This window comes from Camelus ferus, chromosome 5 (assembly GCF_009834535.1).
Source record: "Camelus ferus isolate YT-003-E chromosome 5, BCGSAC_Cfer_1.0, whole genome shotgun sequence".
In the NCBI taxonomy this organism is placed as follows: domain Eukaryota; kingdom Metazoa; phylum Chordata; class Mammalia; order Artiodactyla; family Camelidae; genus Camelus; species Camelus ferus.
In genome coordinates, this window is record NC_045700.1 from 32085431 (window position 1) to 32109972 (window position 24542).

Genomic DNA, 24542 nt, shown 5'->3' on the forward strand with positions numbered 1-24542 from the left:
GAGCTCCTAAAAAAGATACGATTTAAAAATCAAGTAACCATTTAGGTAATAAGAAATCTGAGTCCATTACTTGACAGCTAAATTGAAGAACTGATATAATTTCATTTTTCTGAATTGACTGATGAAAAATGCAAACTTCCTCTCAGGGTTACAATCTGATCACTCTGAAATGCAAACCTTACAAATCTTCAATTAGCCTCACGATGTTTTACCATCATAGAGACTGGCAGTATTTTAACCTTGCTTCAAGAAATGCATTCTGATGAATATTTTAAATGAAACAAGAAAATTTACTTTCATAATTTCACTCTATGTGCCCCACCATTCTAATCTTCCTTTTTCCATTTTTGTTCTTCCCTCAACACCACTCACCACCCCACATCAGAATACACATATATATGAAATGCCCTAACATACCTTCTTCCATGAAATTGACCATGTGATTATCAGTAAAGAAAGCAGAGCACATCTACCATTTGAACCTAATCCATACACTTGACCGAATAAATCCTATCCAGTAACTGTAATCTTTACTTGATGTTGTGCCATTAAGGATAATCAGTAAGAAGGTTGATCCCATGCCTAGCATCAAGAGCTGAGTACCAAAATGAAATAGTATCTACATCACAGTCAACCAGCAGTGACAACAAGCAACCGTTTTTGACAGCAAAATCCCGAGACGAGAAGAAATGCAAGTTATCGTCACTGTATCTACAGTAATTTCCAGTTTGTGACTACTGCACAAGAAAGAACTGAGGGAGTAAATGTCTTTATTTTATTTTTGTCTTGCTGTCCAAATTCTTTTTGGTTCCTCTCATTGGCCAAATCCAATCTGAAACTAGGGAAGAAAGTCCACAGATGTTCTCCACAAAAGTCAGTATCTTAGGGCATAGTTTGAGAAAGGTTAAGAGCGGAGTGTGGATCTGGAGGAACACATTGAATGTTTTCTGCATTCCTTCCTCTTTCTTCTCAGCATCTGCTCTTTTTCAGGTGAAAAATGTGTCCCTAATACAAGGGATGCGGAAATCCCATCAACTACCATAGTCTTAAGAATTTATGTCAGTTTTATCATAGTCTCAAACAAAATCTGCCATGTTAGCAAACCTCAGTGCTCTTCACATAAGGTAGTCTAGAAAAAAAAAGTAGGGGAAAGAATTCTTAATTAACTTAAAGTATAGCTGCTATAGTCTTATGGCATGTTGCTATTCATGAGGTCTTAGATGATAATTACATATTCTTTTAGCTACAGCCGTTCTCTGTGTATCCTAAGCTCAGTCAGCAGCTAGTCCACACAGTGTTCTTTACCTGGTGGTATGATCCTGTGTTACAAGCCTCTGATTGGTCTGCCTTGTTGTGTTGCCTCATTATTCTATTACCCAGCCTATCACAGAAGTGAGGTGCTCCAGAGAAATCTCTGGGTTCAGAAATAGTTCTCCTTTCCCCCGTTATGTGGCAGCAGTCTAATTTCCTATTGGTAAATAACATCAATCACCTCAACCATTATTGTGGCCCCTTTCTCTGCAGAGAAGGTTCAGCAAGTTGAGCAGCTCATGATGGCCAGGGGGCAGACTCAATTTCCAATTTAACAGAGGCATGATTGTGTTCTTTAGTGGAAACATTTTTTTCCTTCCATGGAAACTAGTACCCTTCTACCCATAAATGTTGAGGTTATAGAGATAAGAAATTTTCCTTCAGTGAGGTATTTGCTGAAAAAGGCCACTCTCACGTTCCCCCTTGTTTCTTGGACCTGTGCATTCTGTCTATAAGGGATATGACATCATACATTGGATGATGCTCTAAGGTGTATGTATAACATCCTGTGCTGACAGCTTCTCAAATCCACAAGGTATCTGTCTCCCAAGTGTTGCCCTAGTAGTCTTTAGCAGATTATTCCATTCTGTTAAAGTCACTGCTTCTAGATGTTGAGGTCATGTGAGCAGTAGATCTTTTTGGTGAGCTCATGGTCATATTTTTTCCCCCATAAATTATTTCCCCTGGTCTGAGGTAAGATTATGTCAGCATCCAAAGAAAACAAGGATTTTGTAAGTGTACCAATGGAGGTGCTGACAGAATCATGGTCAGAGAAGACAGATTCCAGATACCTGTTTCTCCCTGCTAAGAAGACATTTTTCCCCTTAACGATGAAAAGGGTCCAATGGAATCGACCTCACACAAGTTGGTCAAGAGTGATGCCACGTGCCTGGAAAGTGCGCCCGTGGGCAGGTACAGCCACTGCTTTCTGACAGTTGGCATCGAGCCTGACGTTGAAGTCTTGCTGTCCCAGGGGCCCATCTGTGCCTGGGGTGCCCCTCCCACTGCTGCTACTTGGCGGTCACAGCACTGCCCTCTGGGGCTTTCATCCGTGAAAGTGTTTCCTTTAAACCTGCATGGAGGAACACCTGATGTCTGGGAAGATCCCCCGAGATGGGTGCGCTACTGTCCATCCAGCCTCCCCTTTCCCAGACCACAGCTCCTCATTAATAAAGTGGTGAGTGGCGGCAGCAGCAGCCGAAGGGTGACGCCACATGCATGGCTGTGTGCTGTCTCCTGCCACTAGCAAGTTGGGTGGCCGTGACCACATCAACTGTGGTGAGAAGATCACGTTGTCACATCTGTGCAAAGTCTTCCTCTGTGCTGTCCTGGACTGTGAGTACCTCTCCCTTTGTGCAAGCACTAGATCAACTGCAAAAAAGAGGGACAGCTGTAGGAGGGATAATTTTGTCCATGGGACAAGGGAGAGAGTGGAAGTGCTGTGGAAGTGCTCTCGGGAAGATTCCGTGGGGCCTGATTCTCCATTTTTTGTGCCCATTTCAAGGAGACCAGTCATCTACTCCTCCCTCAGGCCTCCTTGCCATCAATTTTCCAATCCTGTTAAGTCCCTTACCAGCTGCCCACCCTGATAGCCACTGCTCGCACATGAGTGTAGATCCCTCCCTGCAGCCATCTTTCCCGTCACATGGTGTTCAGCCACATTTCCTCTGACTTTCTGCCCAGTGGGAGGATGTTTGTTTCACCCACTATCAGGACCATCCCCGAGAAGGGCTGTCAAGTGGCTGCTTCTAGCAAGTACTAGCAGAGAGGGTAGGTTCTTATTTAATCTAGGCTTCTGTTGTCTCATCCTTCATTAACTGGCCACAGTGCAGTCCCCATGAAGTAAATTACAGCTGTGAGTGAGAGCAGCCATCAGCAACCCCATACAGTGGGAACCAGGGAAACAGATACCTCAGCCTCATTCATCTCCTATTACCTGGTATCTGCCAGTGCCTTGCCAACCGGAAGTCAAAGGACAAGGGAGCCTGGATAATGTGAAATAGAGGTGAGCAACCCTTGACACAGCAGGCCGGAGATGGTGCAGAGGGAGGCCTGCTGGGCCAAAAGAAAGACATACAGCACAACTGCCATCAAAAAGCCTCACCATATAGCAGAAGATTTAATTTTATGCCTTAAAATACTTTAAGTTATTTGAGATGATCCATTTTTTTCTGCTCACAGCATTATTTTATAATGTTTTAGTTGTAGACTTTATGAAGGATTTTTTTTTTTTTACTTCTAACATATGGCGTCGTAAGAACCTACTGAGTAACATTTGCTTCACATTTTCTGTGACTAAGAGTAGTTAATAAATTTTGAGCATTCTTGGACATTTTATGCAGCTTCATAAATAAGTAAAATGTTTACATTCAGAAATTATTTTAAAAATATGCATCTTTTACCTCAGATGTACAGTCAATGAATGCAGTGCTCTTTTTTTTTTTAGCCAAAGTGGGTATATTTTTGCAAACTTGATGAATCATATGTGTGATGATATATCAGATGCTAAAAGTGCACTATTGTGTATCTTAGGAACAATTTGCAATGTTGGGTTATGTAAGGGGCTTCTTTGAAATGGCATTGTTCTACTGCAGTCCTCTTACAAAGGATTTCCCAAAGCATCCTGAAGCCAAAATTGGTGCTTTTGTTTCTAAAGAATTCTATTTTTTAACTACGGGCAGAGCTAAGGGGATGGGGAGACTCCTACTAAAAGCTGAAACTGAGGCTATTACGAGAGCCATTGCAAGCTGAGGACCTTTTAAATACTTTTAATGACAAAGCTCATTCTTAATGCAGAAGAAATAATTTCATGTTTCAGCATTATTATATTACCTTAGTGAACATTTTAAAAGTTGGGTCACTCATTTCCAGGAAATATTTATGACTGTAACATGTGCCAAACAACCTCTTACTGTACATAAGAATAGCTTCGGCTTTAATACACATGTAGATGGTTTTGTAAGGATGGATTGTGAAAAGAAAGTGGAAATTTTTATACTAATATAGGAACTTGCTTTTTTCAAAAAAGGAACCAAGAACTTTGCTATATGTCCTTGCTCAGCTGCTAAATTTTTTCTGTATCTGTAAATTGTAATGAAGTTCCTACGAGGAAATTTCCTGCTGAAACAAACCATAGTTCTTTATGGGTACCCGTCTACCTGCTGGTCATCTAATGTATATTAAGCAGCTTGCCCCCCTTCAGGAACTCTACTCGACTCTCATCCCTTCTTTTTCATGCCTCCAATATCTACTAACTACCTTGTATCTGTCACTGTAAAAGCCATGTTATATCATCAGCACTGAAAACCAGAGTTTTGGTTAATATGCAGCTGAAATCACCTTATTAGGTAATATTGAACTGATTAAAAAATACAGATGATGCTAAAGAAAGAATGTAAAAGCCTTCTAATCTAATGAACCACTGCTAGTCTCCATTGGTGACATATATTTATACATCACAGAACTTCTTTTAATGGAAATGAGTTTATTTTGTAGCATTGTTTCATGACCTCTTTTTTTAACTCAAGTATAATATGAACACCTTCTGCATAAATATTTTATAGCATAGTTTTAATGACTTTGTGTTTTATGTGGATACAACAGTTTATATTGTATTTAAAATATAGGATATATAATATTTAGTATAATATGTATATGCTATATATATGTATATATGTGTGTATGTGTGTGTGTTTATATATGTGTATACGTGTGTGTGTGTGTGTGTGTGTGTGTGTGTGTGTGTGTGTATGTCTCAGAGAGAAACGGATAGGATATCCATTTATTTTTCCTGCATGTAAAAACACTTAATATTACTAAAATCATCTATGCCAGTAAAACTTTGGGCATATGCATATTTCCTTAGAATATATTTTTATAAAGGAATTTGAGTCATAATTTATGGGCTATGTTTCATTTTCTTTTATAGAATATTATAGAAATGTGTAATGTGGACATCTACTATAGTATATTTTGCATTGGCATATAGCTTCAGTCAAACAAGACTGTGAAGTTATTTAAATATTTTGAAGAAGAAGAAATTATGGACAAGAAAGGCAGGTCCATGATTGTAAGGCTAATAGGTGCCGAAATTTAAACAGCCATACTTTGTATTGAGTGATTATTGAGAACCACTTCTAATAGCTACACAAACTATTATTTTATTAAAAGTTACCATTGGGGATTGAGAAAGATTAATCATATACTCTGCTTTATTTAAATGGTGGTTTCTTTAACCATCTTCTTAGAATCTGATATGTGATCTAATTAAAACCTCTTAAGGCCGTAGTCTTCACACATTTTAGTTGTGTGCCACTATCAGTAGAAATTTTTGAGCTTGTATCAACCCGAGTATTAAATATGGGTGAGGACTAATTATAATATAATAATAAAATATAAAAATAAATATGAAGTAGAGGTTTTGCTTTTTTAAAATATCACAATGGGTAGTTTTATACATCTTTGAGACGGAGAAAACCTCGATTTTATTTGCTCTGTTCATCAGTCTCTCGACAGAAGAATTAGATTGTCTCAAAGTTTACATCTACTTTTCTCAACTTATTCACTGACTGAATAAAGAGCGTCAGGCCCTGGGCTGAGTCAAAGTGGAGGCAGAATACGTTGATGAGTCTTCGTAGACTAAAGGGGAAAGAACAAAGTGCACTAATAAAAACAATACTATCAGGTATAGCAGATAGGTCTCAATTTCCAAAGGTTTAGCAAAGTAGAGTGTTATTTCTCTGATACCCATTCTGCACTGGGCATAGCTGATCAGCTTCTGGCTCTCCTCCAAGTGATGATTCAGGCACCTGTGCTACTGCCTTCTTATGATGGCTCCCTGTTTTTAACACATGGCTTCCAAAGTTGCTATTGCCAGGGAAAGGGCAAGGAGAATCGCAATGGGAAGTTTTTATGGGCCAAGCCTGGAACTGGCACCAATCACTTCTATACTCAGTTATAAGACCACACTTAACTGCAGGGAGGCTGGGGAATGTGGTATAGCTAAGTGTCCAGGAGGCAGAGAAAATGGGATAGTTCAATAGGCAGACTCACAGCCATAACATATAAACAGGCAATGATAATGGAGTGTTATGAAAGACATAATGGAATAAAGTAAAAAAGCTATAAAATCATAGAAGAGAGACCATTTAAAATTGGTGAACAGGGATTATTTCAGTCATCAGAGATGGAAGGAACTTCCTAGCCAGAGAACTATCATAAGGAAAATCAAAGAGATGAGATAAACAATAATTACAATATAGCACGGTTAATCGATAATTTCCTCATTAAATTTCCACCATTTTTTCATAACAATTCTCAAACAAATTTGCAAAGATGTATACATAAGGAAGAATATTAACTGACTCACCATTTATAACAGATTATTGAAACAACATAAATGTTCAAAGACAAAGAACTAGTTAAATAAATCATGGAAGAACCAAGCTATGCCATATTTTACAGCCATTATACAGTGGGTATGGATTCACATATTTATTTGGAACAATTTCTAGAATTAGAATTGCATTTTAAATGATAAAATAAGCATGTATGATAATGATAAAGATAAATGAAATGATAAAGTCCACTGTGAATGAATGATCATATTTTAAGTACATAAGTGTGTTTCTGAATATATTGAAATTGACCAGTCAAGCAGTAGTTTTTTTCACTTTTTTTCATCATGGCTACCTACCTACCTACCTCTCTCTCTGTCTCTCTATCATTTCTTTCTTTCTCCCTTCCTTCCTCCTTCTTTCTCTCCTTTTTTCTTTTAAATGAGCAAATATTTTACTTATCATAATAATAATATATTTTGATTTTAAAAATAAGTAAAAGACCATTTTGGAAGTCAGTGTTCCCTTGGCTCTGTGAATGATCTCTCACTTAGCTGGTGGAAAATGCTACCTTATTAATATCTAACAAGAGGCAATGCTGTCTTGGGAAACAGTAGCTAATATCTGCTGAGCTTGATCCCATTGGAACTTGCTATTTGCAACATTCATGCTGCATAAAAATCTATGCAGCATCTACATTTTACTGAAATGTAATGGGCAAAAACCAGAACACCACATATGGCCATGTTAAAAATGAAAAAAAAAAAATTATTGTCAGATATATCAGGTTTATAAAAATGCATAGTTTTTTTCTAAGGGATGGCAAATGAATTGCCATTTATTCACACATTAAATAGAATGAATTTTGTTGTTAGATATATATTAAGTTATGCATTATAATATTGATATCATAATATTGATATTTGAGGTCTATTATTATTTCTAATGGAAATGGGGCAAGGCAAAGATATACTGAGTTCCTTTATTTTAACAATAATTACCCTTGATAAACTCATAGTCTGTAAATTGGCAAAAGAGCATGGCCCAGGGGACACTGAGCCAGAAGGCAAAATGGTTTAGATGGTGGAAGGGTCCTCCCAGTACTGGTATGATGTCCTTATCTTCTGACTCCACTACAAACACGTGTGGTTGACAAGACAAAAAGTACTGTCTCAGGGAAACTGATCTGTTAGCAATGGAGTATGAATATTCAAAGATGAGAGAGATTAAAAGTCAAGGTTTTAAATTTATTACAGTTGATGAATTGGAAGTGATAAAAGTGAGAGAGGAAGGAGCTGCAGTGTCATTGAAAAGATAGATTTTAAAGGCAAATATACAGAAATCAACAATTGGGTAGACCTGAAGATGGAAATACAATTTGAAGTAATTTTTTGGAAAGCATGACAGATGGGAAAACATTTAGATTTTGGTCGAATGTCATGCTTTTACCAGTATGCATCATGTATTAGTATGTCCTTTAACAAAATAAACCATTAGATTTAGAATTAGTTGTAGAATTGACCTACAACTTTTTTAACTCAAGTTTTTTCTAGGTATAAGATGTCTCATTTCTTTTTTTCAAACAGACAGTGCTTGTTGTTAACAGGACATTTCTGCAATTGAAAAAGTATTCATAATGCAATGTACATAAGACAATAATGGAATTAAGATGTAGTATTTCTTTTGGTAGACTGATTAGTTGGTTTATGTATATTTTGGTGGTCATTGTCTTTATCAGTGGGAATTCTCTAATAAAAATAAATCTTTAATCTATGTAGTATGCACTATGTTAATGAAAATGAAATATATACTTTATGTAAATAATTCTGCTTTTATATTTCTACAAGTTTTACAATGTCATTTTGAGTAAATTATTTATCATTTTTAATTAGCTCATCATATAATTAGGAAGAAAATAACTTCCAGGATAGTACATTAATCTATTTCTGCAGTCCAAACCAGATTTGGAATTGGGATATTTCTGTCCATATTTAAATCAATAATCAAGATATAATACAGATTTAGTTACCTTCTCTATTACATTTGCCTTAAGAGTAGAAAAGCAGCACCAAAACATCAATGACAGTTCTTTTTGTTTTTTACATTGGCTGTGGAGGAGCATGGTATTTTGTAGGTATGTGGGTGGTCTTTTTGTCTTTTTTTCTTTAATGGAGAGAAGTCAACAGAAAAAGAATAGAAGTTGCTATTTACAGGTACTGGAGATCAGAGATGAAGCCACATACTAAATTGCATATCTTTTCTATTTCTTATTTATACTATTTGAAGGGAAAAAAAAAACCTACTTCTAGCAATTCTAGCATTCTGTCAGGTAAGAGCCAGAAAAAGAAAAGGGATGGTTCCACATAATGATTACTTAGCATTTTTTTTTCCTCAAGCAAGGTGAAAAACACCAATAGGTCTGTTTATGCATAAGAAAAAAACATTTTGTAAGAAGCCAACTATGCATTCATTAGAGACCATTATAAAAAATATATTAAACTTTGGGGAAGAGACACTTAACCTGATATACATTAAGTTGTTATCTATTCTAAGAAGCTGCAGATAATTAAGAAGAATAATTATATGTGCTTGCAAACTGTTTGTAGGTATAAGGATACTATTTATGACAATTTTATGTTTATTGATGGTAACACTATAAGACGATACACTTACTCTTCCACTGACAAAACTATAATCTCCATAGTGCTAAGCAAAGGAAACGGTTACAGCTCTGAAAACAATATATAATACAAATTCTTCTGTGCACCTTAAACTGATCTTTATGCCCTAAAATGATGTACTTGAGCCCTGTGTCTTTTCCACATAAAGTAAACATTAATTCTACTACCTAGTCTTGGTGGCACGGTGTTGACTCTAGTGCCTTTCTCTGCAATGTAACGTATTTTTGTTGGAATTTCATAGAGGATATTTTAAAGAACTGTGAATGGTGTGAACTCTTTTAATTTCTAAAACTTCTAATTTCAACCTCAAATTCTTTAAATTTTCTTTAATGTGTCAAGAATCAAAAATTATTTTCCCCAGAAAAAAAAATTAATCCTATTTTTTCTGGCATGAAGATTATAGACCAGAGTATGTAAAAAAAAAACTATCTATCTACCTATCTACCTACTTTATCAATCTAGATCAGTTACCCCTGTCAAGATGATACATAGATATACACATATACATAAAATATCCACAGTCAGTAGGTGGTCTCATCTAGCCTGATTATGTTCTTGACTTCAGGATTAGAAGAACCCCTAAAGGAACCATAAAAATTCTTTTTTAACAGTTTCTGTGGACTCAAAACTTAAAAAGAAATTCTAGAGATGAAAGGTATTTTGACACCTAAGTCCAGCATCTCACCAACAGCATAAATTCACCCAAAGTCAACTCCAACAACTCCATCTGATTCTAGGGACAGTAATCTTACTACCTCCCAAGGGAACATATTATTGTTAGAATTTTATTTCTTAAATTGAGCAAAATATGCTTTCTCATAAAATTCCTGCCATCATTTCTATTTTTTGCTTCTTAAAGTGAATGAGAGTCTTTATAAGCTTTAAGATGACAATCGTTTAAATAGTTTGAGGTTGAATACATGTATCTTTTCCATTTAAAGTTTTCCCAGTTATTACCTTTTTTCTCTTTGAGAGGATTTCCAGGCTGATCACTTTTTTGATACCCATATCTGAAGTTCCCTAGAAACGCCTAATCTCTTTTGTAGTTTGCCCCATACTGTTCCAAAGTCAGGATGACCCTTCTAGAGCATAATCTACTGGAAGACCAATTGTATATTAGTACTAGTAATACCAGCCTTGATGTTTCATAATCAAGTCAGAGGAGAGTCTCTGTACTGTGTTCTATCGTAGTTTTGAGCACACTCTTTTATTACTTTAGAACTTGTATTTTATGAAGCATTATAATTTACAAATTATTTTCACATGCTTTTTATCCTTTAATATTTTATGGAAGTATAGCTAATTTAAAATATTGTGTTAGTTTCAAGTGTACGGTATAGTGATTCCGTTTTTCTTTACTGCAGATTATATTTCATTGTAAGTTATTATAAGATATTGGTTATAATTCCCTCTTCTATACAGTAAATCTTTGTTGCTTATCTATTTTATACATAGTAGTTTGTATCCATTATTCTCTTACCCCTAATTTGCCCCTTCACCCCCTCCCTTTTGTTAACTGGAAGTTTGTTTTCTATGTCTGTGAGTCTGTTTCTGTTTTGTATACATATTTTGTATATTGTATTATTTTTTAGATCCTACATACGAGTGGTATAGTATTCGTCTTTCTCTGTCTAACTTATTTCACTAAGCATCCACATTGATGCAAATGGCAATATTTCATTCTTTCTTATGGCTGGTTAATATCCATATATATGTATATGTGTATGTGTATATCTCTCTCTCTCATATCTTCTTAATCCAATCATCTGTTGATGGTCTCTTGTTACTTCCATGTATTGGCTATTGTAAATAATGCTGCTTTGAACATTGGGGTACATGTATCATTCTGAATTAGTGTTTTTATTTTTTCTGGATGTATACCCATTGCCTGATCATATGGTAATTCTGTTTTTAGTTTTTTAATATCCCTTAATTTTTAAAATATATTTTAAAGTAATCTGGGTCCTAATATTTGCCCTTTAAAGTATGTGGAAATTAAACTCAGTAAGATTAATGTATTAGGAGCTATAATAAAGCAAAACATTGGAAGAGTCAAAACCAGAACTGCATTTCTTTTACTATAACCTAATTTAATGTCATTATGAAGAGTAAGTTAGTTTACATTAGAATTGACCAGAATCTTGTCTTATTATTAAATGTTAACATACATACAGACATGCACACTTGTGCCTACACACAGATATACACACACGCACACACACACTGAACCATGTATTTTATAGCTAAAGGGGGCATTAGTGTGGTGATAACTTGGAGGAAATGGCAAGAACATTAGCCTGTATATCAAATCCTGAGTCCAGTTAATAAAGACAGTAAAGCCCAGAATATTGCTGTGAAATTCCAGTTATAGAGTACACAGACTCCAGATCTAACTTGATGTTTAAAATTATGTCACCTTTATGAAAGTTCTTTTTACTTATTTAAAAATGATTAGACAAAGGAACCAAATTGCTATGGGATAAAGCATTACCAACTTTGCGTGCTTTTATAAATATATAATGGCAATAGGCATGTGAAATATCAAAACACTTAAGTGGATGTGAAAATAAATTAATCTTGGGATATTTTCAAAATTTCTCTTGTATTTTGCACAACTTGGTCTGCCCAGAACTCAACTTCATCCCTCTCTAATAAGTATATTAAAAATATGAAAGAGAAGTTTTAAGTTTTGGTGTTTTGTGTTGCTTACTTAAGTCTTAATGAATAGTCAGATCATATAATCTGTCTAGACTTGAAAGACTATATGCAGCATTGACTTAATGAATTAAAGTAAGTGGTTTTTATTTTACTGTAGTGTGTGGTTTGTAAATAAGCAGTAAGGACTTGATGACTGTATTATTAAGCCAATATATAAAAATACACTTTAGAATCTAATCCAACACACAAGTTTATTTATTCAGTTCATTATCTGTATGTTTGTATGTATGTGTTTACCTGTGTGTGTCTTACAGCTGTTATTTCAAGAAACCAAGAAGGGCCAGGAGAAATGGGAAAGGCTGTGCTGATTCCTAAAGATGACCAGGAGAAAATGAAAGAACTGTTTAAAATCAATCAGTTTAACCTTATGGCCAGTGATTTGATTGCCCTTAACAGAAGTCTGCCGGATGTAAGATTAGAAGGGTGAGTTTACATTTGTTATACAATCTTACATATTAGCAATCCCCAAATTTCAGAATATCTTAAAACTTTAGTTAACTCAGATTATTTGAATCCTAGAACTGCGTGGTTCTGAATACCTGTTCAATAGTAGGAATTTACTGTGCATGCATATGATGAGAGAGATGAACTGTCTCCTTCCCTGGCACAGCAAAACATGCTACTTGCAAACACACTGCAGAATACACAAGCCTAACAGGTTTTTTTTTTTTCCTTCATGAGATGTCTTTTTGCATTGCTTTGCTTTATCGTGCCAAAAACAGAGCAAATTTGATCTTTGATAAATTATTTCCTCACCTGTATAAAAAGCTTTGCTTTGAAATATACACTTTGCTATTTCAGTGTAAAAATAAGCCATTGCCTGTATGATTCTTTGATCCTTTAAAATTATTTATTGTGGGTTCTTTAGCAATTTATGATGTTTTTTATAATTAGAATACTCAGTTATCAGCCATGGAGGAAATATTCACTCAGAAATAGTAACACTGCATGAAAAATTACGTTGAAAAGTTTAACTTATATGTGATTAACTGTAAGTCATGCTCTAGATAGCTGAACATATTTTAAATGGATGTAATAAAAATCAGAATGTTTAGTGGCAGTATTGTCATCCTTGTATATAGTACTCATAAAGTAAGCTCTTGGCACTTAGAAAAGGTATGTCCTCAGATTTTAGAAAATCTCCCAATTTACAAATATCCTCCGGAACACACTTCTATTTAAAAAGAAGTTGCTCTTTTAGACTTGTAATGGCTTTCTCTATACACAATAACATCATAGTTAATGCATATAAAGTTTACCCACATATAATGGGTTGTATTACATTAGTAGTAGAGTGACGCTAACATATTTACTAAATATGACTTTTGCCCTTTCTGAATTACTTCAAGTAAACCAAAGTAAAGTAAGCAAAGCCTTGCTGAGATGCTGGCCTGAGTTGTCAGAAGGTTCATTTGATAGCTAAGTTACTGGTTTTGTATACCCCTATATGCTTTTGAAATGTCTCTCTCAACAAAACCACAAATAACTACATGTTATGGATATTTTTGGTCCCTAGCAAATGGCTAAAACATCAAATTTAACAATTGTGTGTTCCAAAGGCCTAAGTCACTTTGCAAGTAGTTCGGTCCATATTTGTGTGTTTTGTTTGTATGTGTGTAGATACACTTGCAGTTTTAAAGATAAACAATAAGCATATTCTTCTAAATGATTTTGAGTATTTTACATGCTAAGTTCATAATGTTATAATGTTCCATTGATTCCCTTGTTTTATATACCATATTGTGATAAAGGGGTAAATATGTTAACTTATGTGTTATGGAAAATCACGTAAACACTATTTCAAATTTTTTTAAATCTTCATTTTCAACTACCAGAACATATAAAATTAATTTTTTTCTATTTAAAAATCTATTGGAAGTTTTATTGGGACCACACTGAAATTATACTTTAACTTACAGAGAAATACTGTATTCTTAAAATACTGAGACTTCTATTCAGGCAAAATGGAGTATCTTTACATATTTGGCATGCTTTTATGTCCTTCAGCATTTTTTAAAAATCACAACAATGTTTATATGACTTTGTACATTAACAAAAAATACAATATGTGAACATAGCTAAGTTCAGAATGGTTATACATTTTTCTTCAAGAAGCTACGATTGTCATAAAGTTAATTTTCATATCAGATCTGGAATGATTAAGGTAAGAACTGTTTTAATACAGAGCCATCATTTAAAAAAAAAAAGAGGTAACATCACTGTTGAACATCCATTTAAAATATTTGTGGCCAGTAATATTACTTCCATTAAGGACTATTTAGCATATTAAGTACTTAAATAACTAAGTCTTAAACTCTGGAACAATTCAACATTTAAAAAATGTATGATTCAAATTGCTCAGTATAAAAACTACAAAAAATGCCATGCTTACTGTGGATATTATTGCTTTAATTTTGAGATTTTGCAAATAGTCTATGAAATAATATTAGTGAAGTAAATAATGTTCTCTTTTATTTTTATGACATTACAGTGTATGCAATCAGTAAAACAAACAGAAATGCCATCCACTATTCCTAGTCAAATCATAAAGTATATGTGAAGCTCAATGGGGACATTTGCAAGCCATCTTGAATGACTCAGTTGTGTGCCTGCCCAGGAACAACTAATGCTGAGACATGCATTGTGAATCAGATATCCAAACTTACCAAAAACATGTAAAAAGCTGTTAGTACTCATTTGATACACAAAACTTTTTTTCTCAACTTTGGTATTACTTACAATTCAATTTTTGGTTAGAAATATGGACACATTATACTAATCTCAATGATGACTGATATAAATTATATAAATATATAAAATATGAGAATCACAAAGAATTAGTTTTAAAATTAGTTTAAGTTTACTTTAGTGAAAACTTGAGTTGGTATTTATTAAGAAAGTGTCTGAACTGTACAAAGACTGAATTCACTAAAATATATCCTTACTTAATTTGGCTTGGCTGAATTCAGAAAATTGTCCAAATAGTTTAATGTTGTATTTGGCCTTAATATCAATCTGCAAATATTTGAAGATGTGTTCAGTATGTTGACCTGAAACAAATAGACTGCCAGCAAGATGGGTTTATTTACAGTCACCAGAGAATTGCAGTTCAGGGTCTGCAACCATGACAAGCCAAATGCAAGTCCCCAAATAGCAAGGGAAGGAGAACACTTTTATAGAGGAGAAAAAGAAGTTGGAATGGCTATAATAAACAAAGAGTCCATGGCTTTTCATTAGCTAAGTCCTTGCCAGGAGAGAAGAGTTTTTCTTTGTCCTATTGGGCTCTGCTATTGTTGCAGGGTGTGAGAGTTCCCCCTTCTGGAGCTGTATTCAAACTCTACTTAATTAAGGTTTCTGTTTATTTTTTTTTTAACATTCCTCCCTTTTGATCATGATGTTTCTTTAAAAACACTGCTGATTAGGAGTCGGGTTTTCTAATTTTAATGGCTTTTTCCCCTCAGTGTCAGGAAGGCCTTTTTCTGAGTGCAGTGTATCATGTCAGAAGGAAAGTGCTCAGCTTGGAAACTTATTAAGGTCACATTCAAATAACAAGGAGAAGGGTTAAGAGGGAAAGCTCTAAGGCATTTTAATCCAGAGTCTAAATGTTGTCAAGATCATAGACATTGGAGATCATCTGTTGTGTTATATTATTATCAAAGGTTTAGAAACAAACTTCCAATAGGCCTGGTCTGTGTATCTTAGGAAAACTATCTCATCAGACATCTGCTTCAGTACTGGGAAATTATTACTTTCAGGCCACAAAATGATGAGAAGGTCTGGTCAGTGTCTGGTGCTTTCTTTAGGTGTATCATAGAAATCCAAGTGTCTATTCTTGGGATTTCGCAGCACAAGGGTTGCTTAGCAGTAATGTGATGGGGTCTTTCTCTCAAGGTTGAAGAGAGTACTTCTGGCAGTATCTTTTCTAATAGACAAGATCTCTAGGTTGCAAGGTATAATGCTTAAGGTCTTTGTCTCCTGAGGGTGCAATGTGAAAAGATAGGTCTACCAAAATATGGTTATTTTTAATAGAAGAAATTAGGCCTTTGAAATATTGGAGAATCTCTCCCTTTAGCAGTTGTGGGTCAAAAAGAAGCAGGAGCCAAGTGCATTGGGTGTCCTGTCACTCAAAGTGTGAGAGCCTATGAGTTGCAAAAGGGGTGGATCTGAGATTTAGAAGGACCAAAGACAATGCTTTTGGCTAAGGTATTTGGAAGATTTCTACAAATTTTGTCTCTACCTACTGAGTCCTAATGATGCTGTTGGTACGTTCATCTAAGCTAGGGGATTAAGGCAACAATCCACATGAGTGAAAGTGCTGTAAAACTGGCTGAACAGCAAAGACTTGTCAAAGCACATGGCCAGTGAAACTGGGTGTAGCTGATCTTCAGGTTTCAAAAAGTGTGAAAACATACAGTCCATGACTAAAACATACTCATATCCGTTGGAATGTATGAAATCCATTTATCAGAACTCAAATGGTTTATTTGTCAATTTAAAATGTCTGGGAACAGCTGGAACAGACTTCCCTGGGTTGTACTTTGGAAAAGTGGGACGAGTGAGGTAGGCACTTTTTGTGGCCTTGTTAGTGTTTCCCCACTAATACTGATTCGTGTAGGCCATCATTTTGTCAGCAGAGCAACGGTTTAATGCATGTACATTGGTGAGGAGTAGGACTTTTAGTCTCTGACAGGACTGGATTGTTATTTGATCCAAACTAGAACTGTCTTTTTTAATTAAACCAACAATTGTTGAATTTCCAATCTTGTTACCTGCTCTCTGAGGCCAATTGCTGGGCCTCTCTAGACAGTTTTTTCTAAATTACTACTTGGATAATTTGGAAATTCCCTTTGGACCATGACAGAGATTTGGCTGCTGTTGGTCCTTTTAAGGACAGCATTCCTTGCAGAAAGAGTAGTAAGGTGATTTTTCTTAGCTTCCAGAGATTCAAGTTTAGAATGTCCTGAAATCTTAATGTTAGCTAAAGCAGGGGGTAAAATTATTGCATACATTAATTCCTGAACATAGGAGCCATTTAAAATTTTATTTCCACTGGATATAAGGAAGCCATGTTGCTTCCCCAACATTCCAAAATCATGAGGTACTTCAAAAGCGTATCTACTGTCAGTATAAGTAATGTTGGCAGTTTTGTCCTTGGCTGAAGTACAAGCATATAATTCAGCCTGTTGAACTCAAGTAGCTATAGGTAAATACGCTGCCTCGATAACATCAGAAGGAATTGTAATAGCACACTTAGCACACTGTTTGCCATCGTCGCCTTTCAAATAAGGATCATTGGTGGACCTTGAGAGGTCAACATTACCAAATGGTATGTCCTGTAGATCATTATGAAGAGTCAGGAGGTGGTCCACCAGTGTTAAGCAGTGGTGAGGAACTTTGTTGGTGATGGAGGGGAGAAGAGTAGCCAGGTTAAGGTTCTTATACTGTAAAAGAGTCCTGTGAGGGGCAGTTAACAAAGGGACTTCATAAGAGATAGGGGGCTGGCTGAGAAATGTTGAATGTGGTGAGAATTAAGGAGAGCTCTACTATACCAGGTACAAAAATGGTTAAAGGGATCCCACAATAATTTTTTCAGTGATTTTAACCAAAAGGGCAGTGGTTGTAATGGTGCTCAGGCAAGGGGGTTAGCCCAGTGTCACAGGGTCCAGTTGAGGGCTATACTATTTTATGGGTTGATGATGGTCCCTGTGTTTTTGAATGAGTACCCCAAGGGCATTCTCTTCCTTTTTCATATACACGAAGGAAAAGGCAATCTGATCACTGAGATGCCCAAAGTCAGATGAGTTCATCAGACTCTCCTTTAGGACCTTGAAGGCTCTATCCTCCAGTTCTTCCCATAAAATTGGGTTGGGGTTGTTACTGTTGGACAAAACATGTCAAGGCTTGGTCATATGAGAGAAATTTGGAATCCAATTTTGGCAATAATCAAATAGCCCAAGAAAACCTCACAGTTGGTGCTTAGTTTGGGGTTTTGAAAAACTTAGAACACCACGAAGTCTATCTGATCTAGGTGTAGCCGTTTTGTTATCAAATGCCCTAAATATCAAACCTGGGTTTGGGCAAACTGCAATTTTCCTTTGGCGAACTTATGTCTCTTTAGGGTTAAAGGCTTTATAGCAAGTAGATGCTGTCTTCCTGTAAAGAGAAGGAGAGCAAAGAAACAAGCCATCCACATATAGTGACAAAGTAGAACCTCCAGGGAACTTTATGTCATCCAGATCAGTCTTCAGAAATAAGAAAACATTTTTCTCTAATCATTTGTTTGTCTAGTTAAACTTAAAATCATATTGTGCAGAGAGGCAAGCTTAGAATCCTGGTAAGCCTCAAAATACCAATCAAAAGAAGTATTCCAGTCAGTTCTAGAACTTTCTGCACCTTTGTAGTCCAGCTCAGTTTTAAGGAAATTCAGTTTAGGAATTTCAGAAGTTCCCCATCATGGCTGTTGATATTCTATATTGCCTTTGGTCAGGTCAGTACACTTAATTATATATGTGCATGAGGAAGAACCCTGGTTTTTTAAATATAAAATCAGCCACAGTCCCTGCAGGGAAGACACCCTCAAAATAGCTAGACGACTGGGATCCCATTTCCTAGAGGTTTTTCTTCTAGAGCAAAGAACAATTTTCAAACAGTTTAAACAGCATATAGCACAAATGGCTTAATTCAAAAAGCTTGCAAGCCAGTCCCAGCCAGTCCTTAGAAGACAGAGTGGTCCCAGAGGAAACAGGCTGAAGACGTTTCTTTTTAGCCAGTCTTCACACGACAGCTCTTCTAAAGGAATAGGCTAAAAGTTGAAAATCCAGCACAGTTTCATCTGAAGTAGCCCCTTCTCAAAAGAATTGGGCCAGAGGCATTTTCAGCCAGCTTCAGTTTGATAGAGTCTGATCTCAAGATCAGACCAAAGTGCCAAAGGAGTAGTCGCATACAGTACAAAACCTTAACCAGAAAGACAAAAGCTTTAAATAGATCCTGAATAAAGCCTGCAGAGCTTCACACAAAGAGGACTTGATCACGAATCCAGGAGAAAGATACACCTTGAGAATCCAGGGTTGGTGAGAAATGCAGTGAGTGACAGCGAGCTCAACTGTGGGTACCACACTTGTTTGCTCACCAGCCGTGGAGTCACAGAGAGTCTCCTCTGGTCCCTGAAAAAGCCACCAAAAGTTTGACCCGAAACAAATGGATTGCCAGGTGTTTCTCCAGGAAAGCAGGCTTTATTTGGGATCAGCAGAGGATTGCAATTCAGGTAAGCGACAGGCAAATACCTGCACAACAAGGGAAGGGGGACACTTTTATAGAGAGAAAAAGGAAGTTGTGAGGGTGATGGTAATCAAAGAGTCAATAGCTTTTTTTCATTGGCTGAGTCATTGCCAGGAAACAAGAGGAGTCTTTCTTTATCTTATTGGGCTCTGCTATCAATACAGGGCATTAGAGCTCCACCCCACCCCCATATCCGTACTCTATTTAATTGAGGTAATTATCCCATGTTTTCAAAGAGAAAAAATTAGATTAAAAAATGTTTTCCTGGAGGCAATTGTGATGTAACATCAGGACAAATTGGAGCTGTGTTCTAGAATGTCCATCCCTAGCTATGTTTAAATATTTATATTAATTTACTCATTTACTTAATATATTTATCTAATTAATATATTTACTATATTAATATATGATACATTTATACATAATCTTTAATTTTTTCAGGGACATAATATAATAGTATCACAAAGAATCATGGTACTTGGATATTTTAAGTACAATCAAGGTTGAAGGACTTACTAAATTTCTTACTCTTTTGAATGCCTTCAATTTCTGGGATTCTTGTGGTTGAATCTATGTAAGTATAAATAAAATTCCAAACAACTGTAACCAACCCTCTCCGTTTCCCATCCTCCATAAATTAAAAAAAATAGTGTAATGTCAAAATTCTACTGAGAACTTGGAGAAAAATGACTATCAAGTTGCACTGATGGTTCATCATTAGGGATTTGTTAGCATGTTTCTCATCAATTATGGGTCTAATATTTTATAAATTGATACAGTTTGAATTTAAGTAACTGGGTCTAAATATTTCTCTTTTGGAAAGCAAGTAAATAGATGACATTTTGTTTGGTTTTCAGTGTAAGAGTTTTAAACTAATACTTAAACAAGAGAGCGAGAGTGTATTACCAAACTTAAGAAACTCATTAAGAGATACTAACACATTTTTTAGCACCTAATATGCTAATATGTGCCAAGTTCTTTTCTACATTTTGGGGATTTAGAAGTAAACAAAATTAAATCCCTGCTTCATGGAACTTAGAACAAATAAAAGAATGAAGAATGGTAAGGGATAGTGAATAGAGTAGCAAGAGAAAGTCTCTTTGAGAAACTCACATTCGAATAAGTTGAGTGGACCTTAAGCACCTAAATATTATAATTTCCTTTTACTAATACACAGAACTGTTACATATTTACTGGGATCCTCAAACAGACAATGCGAGAAATATAGCAGACCTATGGATATATAAAACTCCATAAAACACAAAGCAATGGAGTAAATGTTAAGCAAATGCATAGGTGCATGTTTATGTATGTGTGCGTATGTGTATTTGTGTTATTTTTTGAAAAGTGTTTGAATTTTGTTTTCATGAAAGCCAGCCAAAATCACACTTTGGTTTGCAAAAGCTGTCTGGAACCAATAGTATCCCATGCCTCTAGGCTTTCCTGAAGTTGAGGAAACAATATGACTCTCATTATCATCAGGGAGGTACATCACTCTGTAATGTCACATGCAAAACAAACAGGTGGAACAAAAAGCCAACTGCAGAGAGATCTTTCAGGTAATTAGGGGGAAAATCTTTAGGTATGGAGCCAAAACACACAGGTTTAAGAACTGGCTCTATGGCCTCCTATTGGATCTTGGGTAAGTCATTAATTTTCTAAGCCCCTGTTTCCTTTTACTGAAAACTAAGTAATCAATTAGTTAACTAACCAACCAGTCCTTGTCATTTACCTAATATAGGGTTAGCCTTGAGAACAAGAAAATGGATATAACAGCCCCTGACTGTGGACTAAAAGAATATATTTACATAAACAAAAATACAATATTGTATGAACATACCAAAAATGATGAAGAATAGGATAGTGCTGAATTCCTAGTGAAATGTTTATATTCATTACTATTATTATTCTGTTGAATTCTTTTGTGTTTTGGCTTTTATTTTTTGACTAAGCAAGGAAACTTTTTAAGCAACTGGCTTCTCCCTTTACCATTCTTTTTGAATAAGAAATTAACATTGATTATTAGGTGAATACTTATTTTAAAAAGCCGGGGCAATTATAACAAAATGTTAAGATTATTTAGCATTTACTTGTATTTGGACATTTAATAGCACTTCAAGTTCTGGTATTGAGTTGTTTGAAGGTTATAATGCAGCTGGCATTTAAATATATTTCATCTGGGAAAAAATGAGGAAATAGGAAATTTATTTCAGCCATTTATATCCTAGACCAAATAACTGCTTCTTACGTATGCACACTTGCAAGCTGATAAAGAGAAAAAGACTCTAGCAGTCTGCATTATTAGTGGAAAGGAGCTGCAGCATACAAATTCCAAGTAAGATGCTCTCAAAGGACAAAGAGTTTATTTACTACATCAAGCAGAAATAAACCATAGTATATATTTTTCTGTGCTCCATCTCATAAGTGTACCTGTCCATTTACATGGATTGCCTTTCCTATGAATTAAAATATAGTAAATGTCACATTGATTGCACAAGGAGTCATAGAAAATGAGAATATTAATTGGATTTCTGATCTCTGTTCCACATCTTTTCTTTTTAATTTGAGAATTACTGCAACTTTCATAAGCTGGCAAAATTTTTGCCTGGGAAGATAGTAAGAATTTCTGTAATATCCTGATTTATGGAATGTGCTCATGTGTAGAATTAATTCCACTTCCCCAGTTAAAAGGAGTGTGTAAGAATGTCTGTCTCTGTGTATTTGTGTATGCACACAAATATGTATTTATTTGAAGAAGGCTGAGATGCTAGGTATTGTTACCTTTGAAATAATAATACTGTTGTACTATAACTTTCCCGTCAAATAAGAAAGTTGAGTAAAACATGTCTAGGTATGTTTTCAGGGACACGTTTGTGTACCACTGTAGGCAGAGCTGTGTAACTCCATTTACACTTGAACTACCCCTCAAGAGTCTCTTTATTTAATTTTCTTACACTATGAGTTTGAATTTTTAAAATTTATAGTAAAACATAGAAAACATAAAATGTACCATCTTAACCATTTTAGTGGTAAGTATGAAGGGGACCAGAATGTGCCACCCTTCAATATAGCACTTTGGCATGAAAGTTATTTCAAGCTGAAGGCAACTGAGAAAAAGCAGGCACAGGAAAAGCTCTCTTCCTTCCCCCATCTGCCTAAAAGCAAGTTTCCCTTGTGAAGGTGCCTCTGTTCCTTGAACAAGAAAAGGAACAACTTGGGTTGCTTCTAGTTTTCGGCTACTGTGAATATTCCTACTATGAAGATAACTGGACAAATACCTCTTTGAGACTCTGTTTTCAATTCCTGTGACTATATATACATGGAAATGGAATTGCTGGATCATGTGCTAATTCTATGTTTGAGGAAGCTGTTTTCTACAGCAGCTGTACCATTTTATTTTATTTAAAAAAAATGTTTTTGACATGAAAGAAGTCAATGACATTTTTAAATGAGAAAAACAAATTGCAGGGCAGTCAAAAAACGAGAACAACTGAGAAAAGTAAAATTATTGATCCCTTCTAGCTTATAAACAGAGGCCTTGCCTCACCACCTCTGTAATATTTGTTAAATGCCTACCTCCAACTCAACATATATACTGACTTCTTTTTTTTTTTTTTTTTTTTAACAATGAAACAAGTATTTCATCATAGGTACGTAGAAAAAGTTCTCCAGAAGTAGCTGAAATAGTGCAGTTGTGAGAACCTTAAACTGAGGCTCTAAAGGTTCCTGGTTGGATCCTGGGTTTTGGCAATTGTTTCATTATTTTACTTATTTATTTTACGGAAACATTTACAGTATCGTATTAGTTTCAATTTTACAGCATAGTGATTTACAGTGATTTTTATAGACTATACACCACTGAAAGTTATTACACGATAATGGCTATAATTCCCTGTGCTATCCAATATAGCCTTGTTGCTTAACTATTTTATATATAGTAGTTTTAATCTCTTCATCCCATACCCTTAGCATAGCCCTCCACTTTCCCTCTCCCCACTAGTAACAACTAGTTTGTATAACATATCTGTGAATCTATTTCTGTTTTGCTGTATACAGTCATCTTTATTATTTTTTAGTCTACATATATATGAAATTATACAATATTTGTCTTTCTCTCACTTAGGTTACAAAGCATTATGTTCTCTAGATCCATTCATGCTGCTGCAAATGGCAGAATTCATTCTTAATACTTATATAGAATTTCTTCTATATTTTGGCTATTGTACATAGTACTACTATGAACACTGGGGTACATGTATCTTTTCAAATTTGTGTTTTTGCTTTTTCCAGATCTATGCCCAGGAGTGGAACTGCAGTAGTTCTAATTTTAGTTTTTTTAGGAATCTCCATACTGTCTTTCATAGTATTTGCACCAATTTACATTCCCACCAACAGTGTATAAGGGTTTCCTTTTCTCCACATCCTCTCCAACATTTGTTATTTATAGATTTTTTGATGACAGCCATTCTGACAGGTGTGAGATGATGTCTCACTGTTTCAATTTGCATTTGTCTAATGATTAGTAATGTTGAGCATCTTTTCATGGGCATGTTAGCCATTTGTATGTCTTTAGAAAAATATCTATTCAAATCTTCTGCCCATTTTTGATTTTTTTGATATTGAGTTGTATGAACTGCTTAGATATACTTGGATATTAACATTACAAATATTTCCTCTCATTCATTAAGTTGTCTTTTCATTTTGTCAATGGTTTTCTTTTCTGTGCAAAAGCTTTAAAGTTTAATTAGGTCTCATTCGTTTATTTTTATTTTATTTCCTTTGCTTAGGAGACAGAATACTACAGTTTATGTCAAAGAGCATTCTGCCTATGTTCTTACTAGGAGTTTTATGATTTCAGGTCTTCCATTTAGGTCTTAAATCCATTTTGCGTTTATTTTTGTATTTGGTGTGAGGAAATGTTCTAATCTCATTTTTTTATATGTAACTATCCAGTTTTCTCAGCACTACTTATTTAAGAGACTGTCTTTTCTCCATTGTATATTCTTGCCTCTTTTGTCATAGATTAATTGACCGTAGGTGCATGGGTTTATTTCTTGGCTCTCTATTCTGTCCCATTGATCTACATGTCTGTTTTTATGCCAGTACCATGTACTGAATCCTGTAGCTCTGTAGTATCGACTGAAGTCAGGGAGTATGGTATCTCTAGCTTTGCTCTTTTTTTCCTCAAGATTGCCTTAGCAATCCAGAGTGGTTTTGT

General features: G+C 35.3%; 1 protein-coding gene across 1 annotated transcript in view; it reads left to right on the forward strand.

Moving 5' to 3' along the window:
* The window catches only part of GALNT13 (polypeptide N-acetylgalactosaminyltransferase 13), a 462400-nt gene that overhangs the window by 190390 nt on the left and 247468 nt on the right, over window positions 1-24542 (forward strand). Inside the window, 1 exon segment of the mRNA XM_032479456.1 lies at window positions 12301-12469. Within this exon segment, the coding sequence (XP_032335347.1) occupies window positions 12301-12469 (169 nt within the window).